General features: G+C 38.3%; 1 protein-coding gene across 10 annotated transcripts in view; it reads left to right on the forward strand.

Moving 5' to 3' along the window:
• The first annotated feature begins 930 nt into the window (after positions 1-930).
• The window catches only part of eya4 (EYA transcriptional coactivator and phosphatase 4), a 53746-nt gene continuing 33248 nt past the window's right edge, over positions 931-21428 (forward strand). For 2 of the 10 annotated variants that reach the window (XM_067445857.1, XM_067445859.1), the window contains exons 1-3: positions 941-5015; positions 5419-5536; positions 19255-19326. In XM_067445857.1, coding sequence (XP_067301958.1) covers positions 19294-19326 — 33 coding nt within the window. In that variant the 5' untranslated portion in view covers positions 941-5015; positions 5419-5536; positions 19255-19293. Of the gene's footprint in view, positions 5016-5418; positions 5537-19254; positions 19327-21428 lie in introns of all 10 variants that reach the window. The other 8 variants (XM_067445861.1, XM_067445855.1, XM_067445858.1 and 5 more) reach the window with 8 other exon arrangements.

Below are 21428 nucleotides of genomic sequence, written 5' to 3' on the forward strand. Positions count from 1 at the left end.
TTTGTACAAATACTTAGACTGTGTGAGCGTGTATGTGTGTGTGGGTGAAGGGGATGGGATCATTTTACCCCAAAAATGTGGCAGCTACACAAAAGCATCCCATCCGGCTGGACCTGAGGGACCAGAGGAGGGAGGGGTTACCACGGCGATGGCAGAATCCAGGAAACTCGAGATGACATAAAAGAATGCATTAACAGAGACTGAGAGAGAGAGAAAGAGAGAGAGAGGTAATTCCAAGAGGGCAAAAAGAGGTAAAACAAGTTAATCATTTTGAACTGTTGTATGAATGAGTACACAATGTGTGTGTGTGTGTGTGTGTGTGTGTGTGTGTGTGTGTGTGTGTGTGTGTGTGTGTGTGTGTGTGTGTGTGTGTGTGTGTGAGAGAGTGAGAGAGGGGGACAGAGTGTGTATGCATGTGCATCATTTGTGCATGGGATCCCATGTTTTTTTGTTGTTGTGGGTGTGTTGGAGGACAGTGCATCAGGTGTAACATTACTGTAGGTGGATTCTGTGCAGTTTGCAGAGCACATAATAAGAGGCTGCACAAACATCATAGCTTCAGTTTTAAATGTGCACAGTGTGAGTATGTGTGATATAAACAACACTATGAATTAAGATTTATTAGACAGTAAAATAAGTAATACGTAATCTAATGGGTAAAACTAATCTTTGTCAACCTGGAACTTTGTGACCAAAAGAACAGTTTTTATATATTCTAAACAGAATCCATTTCAGCTCGTTGTGTAAATAGCACTTTTTGTTTGCATGTACAAATGCAGGTTAATCAGAATTGTTATTGTATTGAAAGGATAATTCACTCAAAAATTAAAATTCTCTTATCATTTACTCATGTCGTTCCAAATGTGTATGACTTTCTGCCTTCTGTTGAACACAAAAGATTATATATATATATTTATTTATTTTGTATTCTGCGGAAGAAAGTCATTCAGGTTTGGACATGGAAGTAAGTAAATGATGACAGAATTTTCATTCCACTTGCTGCATGACACTTATCATTTAAGTGTAATAATATTTAAAAAAATGTAATAATAATAAAACTTACTCAGTTTTTTTACTCACTCACAGACACAATCATAAAAGAAACCGGAGCTTCTATTAGCTAATGAAAAAATCATTAGCACTCCCATGATAGCATTAGCTGTGACCCCCTGAATCAAGGATATGGATTGGTCCTTGTCAGCCAGGTTCAGGTCACACTTGTTCAGTTGCAGCCTAGTTAAAGAAGTGAGGGCATTACTTGAAATATGAGCCTCTGCATCGACTGTCTTACTGGGGTTAAAACAGCCAACTCTGTCATTATTAGCCCACTTGACCATCACAGTGGACTTTGGATCACAATTGGAATTTTTCAAGATGCAAATTTACTTTTTTTATTTATTTCGAACTTAAAGGGTTAGTTCAAGCAAAAAGGAAAAATCATTTACTCACCTTAATTTCGTTCCAAACTGGTAAAACTTGGTTCATGTTTAGAACACAAATTTAAATCTGGGGACACTAAAATTATGATTAAAGTTATTCAACTAATTATACAAACAAAATTTATGAATTAGGTTTTACTTAATTCTATAAACTATAATACTGATCTGCCAACATTGTCGCTATATGATAAATTAAAATAAGCTGATAACATCACTTTTTTCGCCAGTACGACTGTACAGCCAAATCTAATTTTGTTGCAATATTATCCTTGTTTGACACTGTGAAGCTGCTTTGACACAATCGTGATTGTAAAAGCGCTATATAAATAAAGTTGATTGATTGATTGATTGATTAAATCTGAGAGAATCTGTCCCTCCATTGACTTTGACAGTCTATGCAACTACCACTTTGAGAATGCACCTCATTGTTTCTCGTGAAAGCTCAGTCATGCTGCATAACGTGAATGAACCTCATTGGTTCTTGCGGAAACTCAATAGTGCTGCGTAACACAATAATGAACCTCATTGGTTCTTGCGGAAGCTCAAACATGCTACGTAACATGAGATTGAACTTCACTGGTTCTTGGGGAAGCTCAAACATGCTACGTAACATGAGATTGAACCTCATTGGTTCTTGCAGAAGCTCAAATGTGCTGCGTACATACAGTAATGAACCTCATTGGTTCTTGCAGAAGCTCAAATGTGCTGCATACATACAGTAATGAAACTCATTGGTTCTTGGGGAAGCTCAAACATGCTACGTAACATGAGATTGAACCTCATTGGTTCTTGCGGAAGCTCAATAGTGCTGCGTTACACAGTAATGAACCTCATTGGTTCTCGCAGAAGCTTAAACAGGCTACGTAACATGAGATTGAACCTCATTGTTTCTTGCGGAAGCTCAAACGTGCTGCGTAATACAAGAATGAATCTGAATGAATTTACTACAGTTTTGCTTCTACTATAAAATCATAATAATAGTAATAATGTTCTCCTTCAAAAGCTTTCAGATATTTTTTTTGTCATTTTATTTATTTTTATAATGACCAAGTTACCCCATTTTGAGTAACAATAACTGTATAAACAGAGGAATTCTTAAGGAAAATATGGGTACATTGTATGTTTTTGGGGATTGGCATGCTGCATTTCATGGCTTTTTGGTAGTAAAACACATTTCAGTTAAATACTTATTTTGTCAGTGTTAATAAGGGTTCCATCCTAAAATTATTTATTTAAAGGGTTTCTCGAGTGACAACACTTTTCAAATTAGTTGAACTGAATCATTAAAAAAGAGCTGTATCAAATGAAATAGTTTATATAATGTTATCAATCAAATCAGTGGAACAAAAGTGTTTGTCCAGCGGTCTGCATTGTCTGATGACAGACTGACTCCGTCCCTGGTCTGTGTGTCAATACTGGCGCCATTGCTGGGGGGATTGGTTTTGTGTTTGTATGCATGTTTAGATATATGTGTGTAAGGCAGGGAGAGGGCAGTATGGGATTTTATATTTGTAATGGTAAATTAGCCGAATCCAATCCTCCCAAAAAAACCTTCCCTTTGTTTAAATTGTAATGTAATCATAAATTAAAGGGTTGATGTCATGTTTTACAGTCTGTTTTTTGTTTTTTTGTCTCTTGATCTTTGTTTCTTTTACTCTTCCATACACACAAACACACCCACACACATGCAGCTCTTTCTCAGGAAATGAATTCAGGTGTCAAAGTGCAGCAGGGTTGGTTGGTAGACGGTGACTAGTTAAACACTGGCTCAGTCAAAGAGAGTTACAGATCTTTGCTTAATAATGAGTACTGTCTAACAGAGCCATCATCAAAGACACATAACCAATGATCCAAATTACAGTGTCCGACAACACTGTTGTGTGCTCATGTGCAGGGATACTTCATATCTCTGAACAAATTCATTCTGTTTTGATGTGATTCTTGCACATCAGTTCCTTTTACGAGAGACTTGTAAGAATGAAGAAGAATGTGTAGTTTAGGTGTAATAAAATGGGAAGGATATCAGAACCGTCTGTGGATGTGTACACTTAAGATCTAATGGTTGATGTTTTTGCATTGAAGAGCAATCAGAAATATAAAATGGGCAATTAGAAGGTAAATGCACTTTCAATGATGTTCCTATGCAAGTTAAACATTTTTAGCTCAAAGAATTACACATTATTTGGGGGCATTACAGCAGCAACTGTATTAAACAGGAGAAGAGAGGTATAATTAGAAAGCGACATTCGAGAGGCATTTTCAATGCATGCTCGATAAATGTGCATAATCTGATATGGTTTAAAGTGCTTCAAAGATCTCCCCAAAGTTAAAGCCGTTTTCTTGGAGGGGGAGTCACGAGTTTGATTCTGGCTCATTTTGTGTATCAATCCATTTATCACCTCTTTGCTGTCTTGCTGAATAAATACTGACAAATGCAACCCCTGCCCACCCCAAAAAATTGCACAATGGCTGTTCTGACTTATGAATGTGACGTTCCATAGGGAAACATGTCAGAGTAATTCTGAAGAAAAGCCAAGTTACTTTCATTTTGAACAAGTTTGACTGCCTTGTAAAAAGAATTATAAAAAAGGAAAGGTGAGTTTGCATTAACCCTTTGTCAAGAGAGCGAGTGAACATGAAACATCTGGTGTTTTTAAAGGTTTAATGAACTAAAAAAATCTTGTTTAATAAGAGCACTATTTTATGCTGATTATACTTATTGTTATATATAATCATAATTCACAGTTTCCCACTTTGTACAGCAAAAAAGGCAGTAAAACATACAAAAGCTGATCATGATATAAAGCTGAATCCAAAACGTGTGCAATCAGTGTGCTTGTACATTTTAGTCAGACTGATTTATTGAGGCCTCTGGCTTTGTCTTAATGTGGTGTCTCAAGACTCTCACAGGGCCTGTAATTGTCAATTTAATTTCACAGTGACATTTCACAAATTTTTTACAGTCATATTTGCAGGTGCAGGTCATTGGTATGAAATGTGTTTTTTTTTTTTTCCTGAGCTGGTCGGGCAGACCTGTTCTCTGTCACTGCCAGCGCTGAACTCTGAAGTTGGGAGTAATTGGGGACCTTTCAAACATGAGGTCATTAGCAGCGGAGATATACCACACCTAGAATCAAAATGAAAACATTTCTGTTGATATTCGTGCTGGAAGTTTATAATTAAAGCTAGGAAGGCTAATTAGTTGGATTATTAAGGCATGTTGAAGGAATGCGCCTCTAATGGAAAATAGAAACGTGAACCACCCAATTTTCCCACTCTTTCATGCAGTTATTTTCTGATAATTTCCTTGCTAATATAACCCTTAGTGTTTATTTCCCCTCTTGCGCTCATTAGCAATACAAACATTGCACACGTTTTTACTGACAGAAGAACATTGTATTTGTGTGTGAGTTCTATCAGGGATTGCAGAGAGAGGCGGAGTTTGAGACCGGCCATTCGTGTATTATCCTTGGAGATGGCCATTGTTGCCAGGACGTCGAAGCCAGGGCTGCAGTCTCAAAGCATTCTGGGAGTTACGTACATTCCACTGTATCCACGTAATTTTGGGGCTTGTGGGTAAGATGGGTTCACGGTGTCTGATCATGACTCATTGGTTAACAAATCATCTAATTCACTTTCAGTTGTTTTTTAGCTTTTCACCATGACTGCTCATAAACTTTAAATTGTGGTAGCCCAGTAATTTGTATATACTCTGAGGACACGCACACGCTGACTTCAGTCACCAAAAAACAGCTCAGTAGTCAGACACAAACTAATGGGGCTCTATTGGCAGACAAAGATGTGGTTTTGTTCAATTGACCAGACTAATACAGTGGAATGCGTTCATATTCTAACAGTTATTAAAATGGCAGTACAGATGTTGGTTATGTCAGATAATTTCTTCTCCACCTACACAAACATACCAATTCATAATGAAGACATCAAGCTTTGGTATATAACCTTTCTGCTACCTTTCCAGAGACACATAAATTGCCAGTGTAATTCCTGTGGGCTGAGGGTTTCTTCGAATCGTAGATGACAAGTCAGGATCCAGTCTGGCATGAAGTAATGATCTGGAGTGCAGCTGAGCCATGGAGGTATGTTACTAATTCACCTTATTATACAGTACATTATTGACTACTCGTTGAGTCACAGTCTGACTCAAAAGCATTCAACAAAATTTCCCTGCTGAAAAGACCACATTGGCTCCAGAATGCAACCAAAATGATCCCAAATGCAACAAAAAATAAACATTTGTGACCATTTAAAGTCTAGTCAGTCAGGCAAAATTTGTGTGTGTCCATATATGGTTTCGTCATATATCTCGTTAGAGTGCACACATCAATGTTTTATGCACGCTGCAATTAACAGCGCCAGCCATGGTGTCCAATGATTCATATGAATCGGTTATTTTTAATGCTTTAGTCCAAATGATTAACAAAACCGCTTACAACTCGCTCAGTTTAGTAACTGACTCCCTCAATAAAACTTGCGTATGCATTGTATTATGTTGTTTTAGGGTTGAAGGAAAGACCATGAACTTACCTGATAATGTCCTAGCAGAAAATTACCAGTACCCTTTCCAAAACATGTAATATATAGTATTTTCTAAACGTTGTACATATTCTGAACAATCAACTTAATGCAGTCAATGATTCCCTAGTCATTTTTTTTTTTCATCTAGAGCCCTGATGCATCTTTAAGGTGCATGTCAAGCCCTTTATTCATTTAGCACTAAGCATGCCTTGTGATACTTTAATGGAAAGTCCATGTGTCCATGAGAGAGAGAGAGGTTCTTTAGGTCCAGCCGACATGCTGAGTTAATGGAAGTAATCCTACACCCTAATGAAATAACAATGGTGCTGGACAGGACACACACGCACACAGACACAGACACAATTCCTCTCTGTCGCTGTCCTTCCCCTGTCTCTCTCTCTGTCTCGCTATTCGGATATGATGTGCCCTCTAAACTCTTATGTGCAACTGTAGATCATGCATCGCTGTTGTGACCTCCAGACCTCACATACTCCCCTCACATATAAAATTAGTCTAATCGCTGGCACAGATTTTATTTTCACACTTCTGTTAGCTTGAGGAGGACAGTGAAATTTTGTAAGTGATTTGACCTAAGCCCTCTTATTCGTTGTTACCAAACTGCATATAGATGTTATTTAAAAAAAAAATATTGTCTCTGTGTTATTTTTTAATGAGATTAAATGGGATTAATGGGAGTTAAAAAACCTGACAAATGAAACTCTACTCTGTTAGTTCCAAATATTTATGATTTGACCCAGAGTATCCAGTCTCAATGCAAAAAACAGAAGTCAAGAGTGTAGACAAACACATAAATACACACACTCCCACGTGTACCTAGATATGATGGCTTATTTTTAAACCGACATTCAGTTAGAAATAAATGTTCTGAGTCAAACAGAAGCATATGCATTCTATTGTATGAGGAAATGTCGCAAACAATTTCCAGACGGGAAACTTCACTCTCGCCCTTACATGCAAAGACACATGGAACCCAATACCAAGACGTCTACATCAGCGACAATTCTAAAATAACAAACATGTCAAAAGTATTTCTGTCAAACACTCCTCTTCGCTCTCTGTCTCTGTTGATTGTTTCTGACTCTCAGAATTCATCCTGTAAGTGCTTTGGATCATAAGCGTATTTTCTGGGCTCCTTTCTTCAAGTATTAGCAGAATTTATGAGGTGTTAAATATTTCCTTTGTTCGCCGAGCAGGCAGCTGCTGGAACAATCAGAGCCCACACTGCAGGGCCGAGTTCATTAGCCTGCTTAAGGAGCCTGTCTCTGGGGCTCAGTGACCACAGTCCTCCCCTGTCTCCCTTCTGCACTTATCAGGAGTTTGGTTACAGCACTTGAACTACTAATGAAATCTATTAAATTATGTCTTTTCATTACAGTCCGCCATTGACAAATGAATCACTGTTGAAAACGCAGAGGAGAACTAGTGCACATTATACTTTACGGTCAAGCCACAGTACATCAGTTACACTTGAATAACAGACACAAGCCGCTTTACAAATGAGACTCGGGCGACATGTTTACAGAACACCAATACGCCTTTAGAGATGATGAACAGTCATATTTAATTAGTTAATCACTATGAAGCCTTTAAAGGTGTCCTAGAATGAAAAATTGAATTATCCTTGCCACTCCCATAGTTAAATAAAAAGTGTTAAGGTAAATGGACATCACATACAGTGAGTCTCTAACACCATTGCCTCCCCCTTCATATGAAAATCTTGTTTGTGAAAAACACCAAAAACAAGCGATTCTCAATATAAAGCCAACTGTGACACAATCGCTGGGATCATTAATATGTACGCCCCCAACATTTGCATGCCAGCCAATGTTCATTGTCAGGTGGAACTGCACAGCCAAATCATCGGGAGTTCAGGTAAACAAGCGTCACACGAGGATAGCGATAACGGCAGATCATGGAAATACAGTCTTGTTCAAAATAATAGCAGTACAATGTGACTAACCAGAATAATCAAGGTTTTTAGTATATTTTTTATTGCTACGTGGCAAACAAGTTACCAGTAGGTTCAGTAGATTGTCAGAAAACAAACAAGACCCAGCATTCATGATATGCACGCTCTTAAGGCTGTGCAATTGGGCAATTAGTTGAAAGGGGTGTGTTCAAAAAAATAGCAGTGTCTACCTTTGACTGTACAAACTCAAAACTATTTGTACAAACATTTTTTTTTTCTGGGATTTAGCAATCCTGTGAATCACTAAACTAATATTTAGTTGTATGACCACAGTTTTTTAAAACTGCTTGACATCTGTGTGGCATGGAGTCAACCAACTTGTGGCACCTCTCAGCTGTTATTCCACTCCATGATTCTTTAACAACATTCCACAATTCATTCACATTTCTTGGTTTTGCTTCAGAAACAGCATTTTTGATATCACCCCACAAGTTCTCAATTGGATTAAGGTCTGGAGATTGGGCTGGCCACTCCATAACATTAATTTTGTTGGTTTGGAACCAAGACTTTGCCCGTTTACTAGTGTGTTTTGGGTCATTGTCTTGTTGAAACAACCATTTCAAGGGCATGTCCTCTTCAGCATAGGGCAACATGACCTCTTCAAGTATTTTAACATATGCAAACTGATCCATGATCCCTGGTATGCGATAAATAGGCCCAACACCATAGTAGGAGAAACATGCCCATATCATGATGCTTGCACCTCCATGCTTCACTGTCTTCACTGTGTACTGTGGCTTGAATTCAGAGTTTGGGGGTCGTCTCACAAACTGCCTGTGGCCCTTGGACCCAAAAAGAACAATTTTACTCTCATCAGTCCACAAAATGTTCCTCCATTTCTCTTTAGGCCAGTTGATGTGTTCTTTGGCAAATTGTAACCTCTTCTGCACATGCCTTTTTTTTAACAGAGGGACTTTGCGGGGGATTCTTGAAAATAGATTAGCTTCACACAGACGTCTTCTAACTGTCACAGTACTTACAGGTAACTCCAGACTGTCTTTGATCATCCTGGAGGTGATCATTGGCTGAGCCTTTGCCATTCTGGTTATTCTTCTATCCATTTTGATGGTTGTCTTCCGTTTTCTTCCACGTCTCTCTGGTTTTGCTCTCCATTTTAAGGCATTGGAGATCATTTTAGCTGAACAGCCTATCATTTTTTGCACCTCTTTATAGGTTTTCCCCTCTCTAATCAACTTTTTAATCAAAGTACGCTGTTCTTCTGAACAATGTCTTGAACGACCCATTTTCCTCAGCTTTCAAATGCATGTTCAACAAGTGTTGGCTTCATCCTTAAATAGGGGCCACCTGATTCACACCTGTTTCTTCACAAAATTGATGACCTCAGTGATTGAATGCCACACTGCTATTTTTTTGAACACACCCCTTTCAACTAATTCAACTAATTGCCCAATTGCACAGCCTTAAGAGCGTGCATATCATGAATGCTGGGTCTCATTTGTTTTCTGAGAATCTGCTGAACCTACTGGTAACTTGTTTGCCACGTAGCAATAAAAAATATACTAAAAACCTTGATTATTCTGGTTAGTCACATTGTACTGCTATTATTTTGAACAAGACTGTAAATGTTATGATCCAGGCTGTGCAGGGGATGTGAGAACTTTTCATAGCCTTCCCACAGATAAAAAATGTCAACAGGCATAGGTGATGTTTATTTACGATCGGATACTGCAACAATTTAATTCAAAGTTGTTTGTTTGCTCTGCCCATTTCACTACGGGCAGTTTTTCTAGCCTGGGGCAATATCAAAGTTCGCTCAGCATCTAAAACTGAAGAAAGGGCTGATTCGAACCATATTCCTGCAAACAGTAAGGAGTGATTTTATCCCCTTCTTGACTGGCAAACCCATTTCTGATTAAATTGAAAGTTTCTTAATAAGACAACATTGACGATAATATCCCCTGTGCTGTCTAGATCCAACACAAGATGCTATTACAGTAACAACTCCAAGTAGCACACATAACAGTTTGTCAAATGACAAAGGTTAATATTATTTCCTACCAGTTTTGTCATAAAATACAACAGTAGATACGTATGTCAATCCCTTTTGACGCATTGAAATCTAAATTAGCCTAAATTTCATCATCAACACATAACTTCGTGATTCAAAGTTAAGAAGCTATCATTGTCAAATCATTGCCATGACGGATGGTATAGATGTGTTAGCTGTCATTTAGCAGTGCAGTGAAATCAGAGCAGAACTCTGCATTGATATTCACGACCCAAATAAGGCAAAAACAGAGCATTACATCCTAGAGACAATTTCTAGTGTTGTAAATGGACCTGTAAAACTGCATCTGGACAATTTTTGACCTTAAATAAGCCACATACCCTCTATTTAGATATCAGAGAACAATTTAACATATTTTTTCAAATCATTCTAGGGCACCTTTAAGAAATGTTCACTTGTTACTCGCTTTGCAAGAAGTGGAGCCTTTTAATTTAACTTTTAGCCATTTAATTTAGCCATTAATATTTTTTCATTTGCTTTGATTTGATTTGAAAGTGAATAAAGGATTACATTTCGATCTGGTTATCATACAACGGGATGATGTTTTAGACTTAGAATTTATCAATTGAGTTGTATGGATTAATTTCATGTTACCTTGTAAATAGCTGAAAAGATTATTTCAAGATTTATTAAAATATCCTATTTTTAAACCGCAGAAGAGAGAAAGTCATAAGAGGCTGAGTAAATGATGACAGAATTTTAATTTCTGTGTGCACTATTGCTTTAACCGAAATTCCTATCGCTATAAAAAGTACATATCTGAGACCTAAATGAAGATTACATGCAGTGCTTATTGTTTTTCATGCACTTATTGCACAATATCTGGGCAACATAGGCCTATGTGCGTGCTGTGGGGGAGGGGGGCATAAACCGTGCGTCTTCACGCCAGCATGCCAGATGCAACCCCATTCGCGCCCCTCTTGGTGTATTTTTATTCTTTGTTTGACAGGCATCTTCTGGTTCTACCGTGTCAGCACAGTGCAGTGTGCAGCCAAAAGTTTTGCACAGATCTATAAATAAGACCCCGCTGAGCGCATGTTAGCCCAAAAGTATGACCTGCCTGCACTTGCTCTTAAAGACCTTAGTACTGATTTCATTTTTTTCTTGTAATTGGTAGCTTTTAATAGTCGACTTCCGATTTCACTAAGTTGCGCTTAAATATAAAGCAGTTAAAAAATTACATGAGCTGAGGCGTGTGTTCATCTCCCTTGTGTTTTGAGAGAGTGGGGAAATGTTGTTTCTTTCCTGATGTTTATGGAGCCAAATTCTCATGCAGCATGTGGAGTTAAGCTTGCAGATCAACAGCAGCCCCCTGCTAGTTACATTCCACTCAACAGCATGAAATTCTTGTTTTCTTTCTGTAACAGTGTGTCAGTCAAACACAGCCCAATGTGGCCCTCAGGAGCATCATTTTTCAGTGCTTGAGGAGGAGTCTGGCTAACATATCAGTAATCGCTGAGCACATTTAAGCGGCGACTTACTTCATAGTGTTTTATTGCTTTATGTTGCTCTCTTTTAATCTTTCTTTCTCATTGCATGTGCTCATATGCATACAATAGGTTTTTGGGGTGAAAGGTAAAGAAATGTTACTGGCCCACAGTGAGTTCAGTTCAGGGTTGTTGTTTTTTTGTTGTTGGTACATTTGCAGAAACTTATGCCATTTTTACTACCTGACAGATTTGTGGCTGATGCTGCGTTCCAGGCAACACGTAACCCGCGTTTTTCCAAACTTGAAAAGTGCATTGAAACAGCAGTCAAACCTGTCACTTCCCACCCAGTAGCTGGTACTAGATCGATGTACTCCCAGTTACGCGCTCTGACGTCACATATCCCGCGAAACAACAATGAAAGCCCCACAGATATACAAATAATGTAAAATAAAATTTATTTTAATAGCTTCTCTTGTCTTGTGTGCCGTTTTTTCTCCTCTGTTTACCTCAAACAAGCAAGGAGTAAGCACCTTTGGCGATAGAAATGATTGTAAATGATAAGCCCCGTACGGTCCACCATGGTTTGTTTACATCTAGCTACTGCAATTTCTTGTGCTCAGACAGTTTGGGGTGGCTTTACCTGGAACACTACAAAGTCGTGAGTTGTTGTTTGATGTTGTAATTTACAGGCTCAAAAGCCTACCTGGAACGCAGCATTTGAGTGGGCATACTCTGCAATTTTGATGTAATCAGATTACGTTTTTCAAGTAATGAGTAAAGTAGCACATTACTTTTAAATTTACAACTAAATATCTGAGCTATTTTTTTCAAACAAGAAACGCACGTTACTTTGTTTTCCCATTTATTGGGAACTGTCCCCATGTTAAGAAATCGGTGCAGAGGCCGTGGTTATTGTAGTTATAGATTAAGGGGCGGTTTACACTTCACTGTTTTCAACTAAAAACTGAAAACGTTATATGCATTTTGCCCAGTTCATTTCAAGTGTTTAGTATGTATCCCGCAGTACTACAAAACGCGTCTCTGACCTCAAGTTACGACCCCTAAAATGAAACAGCCATTGAGTGGAGCAGGTATAATATCCCTTTGTAGGCCAAAACCGGAAGCAAGTTAGCATTTTAGCACTTCCGGTTCCATCGTCCCGAAGTCAATGGTTTTTTTAATGAGATTTTGTTTAATTGGCGAAAATAAGGTGTTCACATTTCCACTTTTTATTTTATGACGTAAAATACATCAGTATTACCCCACTTGTGAGATTTTAAAGCTGTTACTTGTCTTGAAAAAGACAATTACTAACAAGTGGCTAAATGGGACTACAGAGGCTGTCGAGGAGATTAAACGTCATCGTGCTGAGCAGGTAAACTCAGTCCACTTTTATAGGCTCATAATTGTGCTCTTATAAACGTTTAACTCAAACGTTCTGGGAAAATGTTTTTAGATAAAAACTGAAAGAGTTGTCGGAAGTGTAGTCATGGTGGCGTTGAAGTCATGTGACTGGTGTAGTTTATAGCTTACCTTTGGCTTTTTACTTTTACTGCATTTAGGCTTCAAAATGAATAAAAGTTAATCTGTGATAATTATCTTGATGGACAAAACATGTGAGTATTATAAACTTTTGTTGATCACAGCTTGTTTTTTGGGATCCCGCAAAATCCTATGGGGAGTCCTATTGGGTTTTATCGAGGGAACCAGTGTGTTGCTAAATGCCGGTTGGCCTACAAAGTGACGTCAGACCTGCACCACTCTATTCGGGATGTCATCAGAGCCCCTCCCTCTGGAATTGCTGGCTGAATGCGAAATCGTCCCCCTAACTCCTAAATCACTATTCCCTACATTAGGCCACTAATACAGTTCACTTGAATGAATGAAACGAGTGAATTGGACAGCCGTTGATTATATGGCTGTAATCATGTTATTCCGGTGCAGTGTGAGAAAGAATGAGTGCACATGATAACATTGAAACTATGGTCACGGATACCACTACAATTGGCTGTCCCTTCAAATATACCCTATTTAAGGGTATGGGGGGCGATTTCGAACTCAGCCGCTAATGTCGTCACTAGTACTGCTCTTCTTCTACTTCCCTTTCCTCGCATTTTAAGCTTCACTATTGCCACCTTGTAATAAGGCATACAGATTGTATAACATAGATTACTAGATGCCATGAGTCATCCTGTTTGTTTTCCTCAGTTTTTAAGTACGTATATGACACTACAGAAAAATTTTATTTCATGGAATGGGTTTGTTTAGGGTAAGGTTTAGAGTTGGGAGGTAGGTTTTTAGTTAAAATTAATCAATTTGTCAGTCAAGTCTGTAAGCAATTTATTTTGTTTTACCAATAGCTGTTATTTCATACTTCATTTTTTAAAAAGCAATATAACTTACTTAAAAACATTTCATACATAAAACATTAAATAATTGACTTTGAAAGATTTAGTCAATGACATCCACACTTGTTTCTTTGCAGGAGGCTTAACTTGGAGTAATGTTAGGTGTAATTTGCAGGGGTGTGGTTTGTAATGCTGCAGGACACAGACAGACCCCTCTTTTTTATGTACATGACAACAGAGTTTTGGGGGCCTGTAAACGGGATTCAAAGTGCATGTTTTTGAAAACGATAGCGTTATCATCTCCGTGTAAATTGTTTGTGAAAACAGTGATGTCCTGTTTGCGTACTACGTGTTCAGTCTATAGGAGCGTATAGTTTCTTTACAAAGTGACATCGCCAACTACTAGCCCAACCCTGAAATAAACGAAATACACACACACACACACACACACACACACACGTTGGTCTATGTGGTTTACAGGGACTCTCCATAGGCGTAATGGTTTTTATACCGTACAAACCGTACTTTCTATCCCCTTACACTGCCCCTGCCCCTAAACCTACCCATCACAGGAAACATTCTGCATTTTTACTTTCTCAAAAAAACATCATTTAGTATGTTTTTAAGGCCATTTGAATTATGAGGACATTTGATATGTCCTCATAAACCACATTTATAGTGTAATACCAGTGTAATACCCATGTAGTTATACAAATTTGTGTCCTCATAAACCACATAAACAGGTTCACACACACACACACACACACACACACACACACATATATATATATATATATATATATATATATATATATATATATATATATATATATATATATATATATAGGCATGAATTTGCATTTTCTTCAAACTGAAGCTGAATTTGGAACCGCATACTTGTATACTATTCATCATACTACCGTTATATATTGGCAGAAATAGCACAAGTTTGTTATTACAAGTTTTTTTTAATTGTTTTTATTTTATTATTTAATTAGAAAACATTCCAGCAAACCCATCCAGAGTGAGGAAAAGTAATGTAATGCACAAAAAGCAACCTAACCCTAACCCAATTTTTTAGGCAATAATGCAATATTGTATACCATTACAAGTAACCTTACCCAACTACTTACATTCAACTTTTTATATTTTCACCCTTTTGTTTGTTTGTCTGTGGTCATTTTTTTCTGATCTTCAGCTGACCTTTTCTGCCATCATGTTAGGACGTGTTTTATAAACCTAAATAAACCTGAGCTATTTTAGTGGTTTGGCTGGTCTACGTGTTGATAAATGTTAATTAGAGGAGCTCCCTTTTTTTTTGCTTTTTTTTTTTTTGCTCGCTTGGTCCATTATGGTGCAAGTGGAAGTCCAAGTGCAAGATTGCATAAGTGTGAGTGAATCTGATCCCAAAATAAGGGTTTGACTTGGTTGTTGTTGTGTGCTGTGGTAAATAAAAGTTGATCACTCGGACGAAACTATTAATAAGAGCCCCATCCTGGCCCTTGTGCTGTGCCCCTTTACTGGCTTGGGTGCGAGCCAACAGCAGGACCCCGCATGGCAGCTGCGCGCATGCGCATCAATGAGCGCTCTTGCCCCGCCGCTGCAAGAGAACTTTAATAATGAAGTAGACCACGGAGTGCGCGTGTGCTCACGTTAACGTTGGGAGAGTAAATTTAAAGGGGAAAACACGGCTAGTCCAAGACAGCGCTCCTCGGAGTTTGGGTTATAGCGGTGATCTGTCGGTTGGAGCGTTCCGCTCCGGTGCGGCCAGTGCAGCTCTCATGAACTTAGGGAGGACTTCCCCGCGAGCTTCACTGACAGCGCGTGCACTGACTGGCGCGAGCTGTTCCTCGCGCTTCACGCAGCTCGACCACTTGAATATTTTTGGATGAGCATGTCAACAGAGTGAATGCAGACGGACCTTCTGGAGAGTTTGGATATCGTAGTAACGCACAACTCATAAGAGTAAGTAATAACCATTTTGAAATGCCATTAAATAGCTCGCTGTTCAGAAACTTAAAAAGTTTTGCTAGATATTTATGTGGCTATACATACAATACATAAAAGCAATTTGTTGGAGCACCTGCTCGCGCCTGCGCGCCTGACAATTAAATGTCTGAGAAAATTAGTGCTCTTATAGAATGTTACAGTTTGGAGTTATTTCTGCTTTCCACATTAGAAGAATTATATAAAATAAGTATACAAATGATCACTGTTAAAACTTTCTACGCTCAGAAATGGAACGTTTAACTGCAGCCTTAAAAGTAAAGTTAAAGTTACAACTTTTCATTGCACTTTTTGGACCTCATATTTGTATTCATTTATTTATTTTTACAAAGAAAGAAAATCGATTTGCGCCTTGGAAAACTCGACCAGAAATTACCAATTGTGACGCGTTAAATAGCCTAGATGGCAAAAATATGTTAGGACAATGATGATTTTGTTCACTAAACACGATTACACGGATTAGATTATTCGGTTTTGGAGTAATTTGGACAACAATCGCATCGTAAAAAAAAACTAGCCTGCTTCATCCATGAAGTGCATTAGCCCATATGAATGTCTTCTGAACAGTTATTTAGTTGACTAATTTATTTATTGGGTAACTTTTCATTAAAGAGTGCTATAGTTTGTTGGGTGATTACCGTGTCCGTTTGGATGGCGCGTGCCATGTCCGTTTTCCCATGCACGTGGAGTTTGTGTTTGTATTTGATACGGAGGAAACGGGAATAGGCATCATCCCGACACTGAAGCAGCTTCATTGCGTGTTGGCCATTGGTCGCCTTCTCGCGCTGTCGATAGCAGCTCGAGCCGATACCGGAGAAGGAGTCCGGATTATATTACATTTAACACGAAATAATTCACAACACACAGGTCGCTCTGGTGGTGGCTGGTAATAAGATGGAGTGTACTAGCCAACAATTACATAAGACAACACCAGTGACCTCCTCTTTGGCCATCTCCAGGCCTCAAACATTGGGGGAAAACTTAAGACTTGTAAGAATTTCAAAATGTAAAATATTCCTAAAGACTGTAAGGCACTTAATTTGGTTGACGGATTTACAATGCACAGTTTTGAATAAAATGGGACAACATTTTAAATCCCTTTTTTAAGTTAAATTACAGGGGCTCTAAATGTAGCCTATCTAAAAGCAGTCTTTGATTTGAGCACACGTAGTTTTAAGTTAAACCATAATTATAAAACTAAAAAAGTTAAAAAATAAATAAGTTAATAATTTCTGTCAATATGTAAATGAACTTGGTGCATCCCTTTCAGGATATTATATTGTCATTAATATTAAAACACAAGTGACATATAGGCTATAAGAGGTAGTCATATTATGGGTAAGGGTCAAAGGTAATCGCCTATAGAGGTTTGGATGTAATATCACACCCTGAATGGTTAAAAATGGCCTTTTAATATATCCATTTGGATGCCATTTTATATTTCACAACAGTTGGGATTAAACTGCCGGTGACTAGTAAAATCAGATAAGAAATCCATTTAGGAAATGTCGTTAAACCTATGGGGCCTGTCTGTATTGAGTAGCCTAATGAAATCAGGTAATAACAAATTGGTCTAATGAATAGGCTACACATGCTTTGCTTAAATTAAAACCCTTTGTTCTTGGTCAAGCGTGTTGATTTATTAATAGGCGGTGTGTTTTGTCAGTGGAGTGAGCTCTGATGATTTAAAGGGAGGAAAACGAAAGCTTTGGAGTATTTGGCTTTCCTGCGCGTTGCGCTCGTGCCGCGGTTGTGTCGAGCCGCGCGCAGAATGCCGCTCCACTAAACGCTCCGCGTGCTTTCATGGCAATAACAGTAAAGCGCGCTGGCGCTCTTTGTTATTTTGAGACGGAGTGATCTGCTCTATTGGACCGTTTTGTCTTTATGTTTACTTTTTCTTATTTGACTCAAATGTTTGGATCTGGGACAGTTGTTGCATACAGTAACTTTTAATTTGAAAATGTGTGTTGACAGAAGGGAAATAAATTTCAGCTCCTCACCATTACATGGTTAGAGCAATGTGTTTGGCTGTCCGTCTGTTCATTGTGTGTGTGTGTGTGTGTGTGTGTGTGTGTGTGTGTGTGTGTGTGTGTGTGTGTGTGTGTGTGTGTGAGGACAGTAGGCTCAGAGGGCATTGAGTGATAACAGTAAAAATCAATGCTGCTCAGCTCATTCCCCCCGCCTGAGCATTAAAGGCTAGAATTTCAGAACACAGCTTCACCAAGCAAATGAAAAATTCAAATGATCTGCTCTTCAAACTGTCCTTCAACTCTTTTTCTCTCTTTTACACACACACACACACACACACACACACACACACACACACACACACACACACACACAAACACAAACACACACACACACACAAGCCATGTATACAGAAGCTTGTGGAGATTTCCCATTTGCATCCATCGATCTTATAGGCAACTGTAATCTATACTATATATATTCCTAACAAAAAAATCATAACCTTTCAAGCTGACCTCTCAGGTTTTTTAAGCAAAGTCAAAATTTGTTACAATGAAAATTATTGTTAGAGACAGGTGTTTGTCTAAAATGCTTTGACAGAAATCACCAATTCACATATGTTTGTAAGTGCAGTTTGATTGAGTTGCTCTGATCATTTATACTTTAAATTAAATGTAATCATGTTTCCACTTTGTCCAGCGACTCGTTGTCCTGGCTCATTTAGTATTTCATAATAAAATAAAATATTTGAATTAATATAACACGTTTATTTCCATGTTACCTTATGAAGCATTTTTAAAGTTACATGAGTATTTTGTTGTTGTTCTGGAGACATTTAGACAAAATGTAATCTCTTTAAAGTTAGCAAAACTCACCTTCTCACACCGAAACACAAAATGAATGTTAAAAATACAGCGCATGGCAGGCAGGCTTGTAAACCACTGGTCTGGTACCTGCGGCGGGATAGAAAATAAACCTATTCTCCTGATCCCGAGGCTTTCAGTGCCTTTCAAAGAGTTTTTGAATAAGAGTGCTTTTCATTACTGAGGCCTCGGGAGGTTTCAAAGCAATTTGCAGAAGTTTCAGGCTTTTAAATGACAGAGAAGGATGGGAAAAGAGAAAGAGAAAGATGGAGGGTAGCATACGGTGGAAAGGGCTTACTGGGGGAATCAGGAGACATGGTTAGATGTTTTTAGTGACTACTGCCATGCTGGCATCACCATGACCTGGACAGCTTGGTGTTTTATGTGTATGAGTGCATTTGTGTGTGTGTTACATTGATTACATTTCTCTCTACCCATTGTTTAATGTTTACTTCTGTAAATTATATTTACTTCAGCCTGGCTAGCTATGATACAGTGAAGTTACCAGACTTCTTCCTTCCCCTCCTACACACATATACCCACAGACACAAAGGGAGAGAGAGAGAGAGAGACAGAAACGAGAGAGGGATGCCTGTGCCTTGAATTGTGTTTATGGTGATTTTAAAAGCATCCTTCATTTGCAGGTGTCTGGACTGTAGTTGAGGGGAGTGGACGTTCCACTGATGGAGAATACACAGGAGCTGAATGAACAGAGCGTAAGTAAACTACTTAGATGTGCTTTACAATATTATGGCTTTTACTTTATCTGTCAGAAGATTATCTGAATACCTTGTCTTTTTTAGTGCATGTGTACTGAATTTAACACTTCACAAATTTAGAAAATTCAGATTTCTTCAGTGTTGGTGCAGTATCATTTAAAGAGTTGTTTGTTTGGATATGTGTGGATAACCCCATCAAAATGAATCTACTGACTATATTTATATAACTCTGATTGTCAACCAGGGGTGTGCATATCCAAGGACACAGAATCCCTGAAAATATTGATTTTTGTTTTGTTAAACCAATCCAACTTACTTTTAAATGAAAAATGTTGTAATTTGAATGTGCGAGCAAGGCTTCCGGTGTCTGCCACTTCCAGTTATTTTAGCTGTCTGTTATGCTGCTTGATGTTGCAAACTAGAATTTGTTTATTTTAATTAATTATCATAAACAATCGCATTAGCTAATTGCGCAATTGGTTTTACCTTTATTGCAATTTTTCTAGTACCTAGTTATTTACCATAGCGGCTAATGATTCGGAAGTCTTGTACATTCACAGGAAATAGCGTGCGGTACTTACGCGTTGAAAAATAAGATTGATAAAACATTTTTATATATAATTTTTTGTTATATTTTACTGTATATCAGCACTCTTGGAACTTTCTATTCTTCAAAGAATCCTGATTTTTTTTAAAAATATATATTTTTTCACAAAAATATTAAGCAGCACAGCTGCTTTCAACATAGATAATAATAGGAATTTTTTTTCTTGAGCATCAAATCAGCTTATTAGAATGACTTCTGAAGGATCAGGTGACACTAAAGACTCAGCTTTGCCATCACAGGAATACATATTTTTAAATGTATTTAAACAGAAAGCAGTCATTTTAAATTGAAATAATATTAATGGTTTTGCTGTATTTTGTTCGAATAAATGCAGCCTTGCTGAGACTTTTAATTAAAAATCTTACTGACGCCAAACTTTGGAACGCTTGCGTAATTGCTACTTGTCCATCAGTTTGACGTAGAAACAAAAATTGCATTAGCAGAAATCAACAATGTCTTCTTCCAGATCCTTTGTTTAAATACAGATGTTAGGTATTCAACTACTTGCTTTTGTTTCTCCAAAAAGAATGAATAATGGTCACTTTTTATGTAAAATTAATGATAATGCTGAATGATTTCCAGTATAGAATCATTTAAGGAACTCAGTTCTGGTTTGGTGTTGCTGTGGGGGTATATCTAAGGCAAAAAGGCTGGAAACTCTGGTCTATACTATGTGATAATTGAAAAGTTTGATTGTGCGGTTTGAAGTGCGAGCGTGTTTGTGTGCATGAATGAGTGTGTGTGCGGAAAGGCCACCCAGGTGTGTACCGAGCAGCGTTAGGTCTTTAATACACAACAGATGTGAGCTAAAGTGTCGAGCACAGTAGCCATATGGCCACCACAAGTCTGAGCAGTGTCACATATGCACGCATAGTGACAGTAAAACACACACACACACACGCTGCTGAAATGATTTCTGTCTCTCTCAGTGTGTTTGTGTTTTTGTAGTCGAATAATTCTGTTCTGCTTTTTGTTGGAAAAAGATTGCAAACAATGTTTTTACATTTCGATAACATTCAATTAATGATTAAAACAGTCCTGCGTTTGTTTCGCAACATTTTTGGGCTTTGGCTTATTATATGCGTATAAGTGCTCTGGAAAAGACAGACAGGCGTCCATAATCCAGATGAGGACAGATACTGATCTGGGGGTGTTTGGGGTAATGGAAGGAGAGGAAGAGGGAGATTGAGGTGTGGGTGGAGGGGGGTATTTTGTGACTCAAGGGATCAATGCTTTTGGTTCTGGAGGAAAATAGCAGAGGAGTAAAATGAAAAGGGGGGTGTAGCTGCAGCCTTTTCCTCTGGTGCAGTCTGTGCCCCAGAGCCCCAGAGCAGAGACCACAGACAGAGAGAGAGGCTTCGGGTTACACACACTCACTCACTCACACACACACACCTACAGAGAGGGAGGAAGAGGGGACAAGGCAGAGAGAGGAGAACAGAAAGCAAGGCTTCACATTCACATATTTACACCTCCCAGTTAAAAGTATAAT

Source organism: Pseudorasbora parva, chromosome 6, assembly GCF_024679245.1.
Source record: "Pseudorasbora parva isolate DD20220531a chromosome 6, ASM2467924v1, whole genome shotgun sequence".
Lineage (NCBI taxonomy): Eukaryota > Metazoa > Chordata > Actinopteri > Cypriniformes > Gobionidae > Pseudorasbora > Pseudorasbora parva.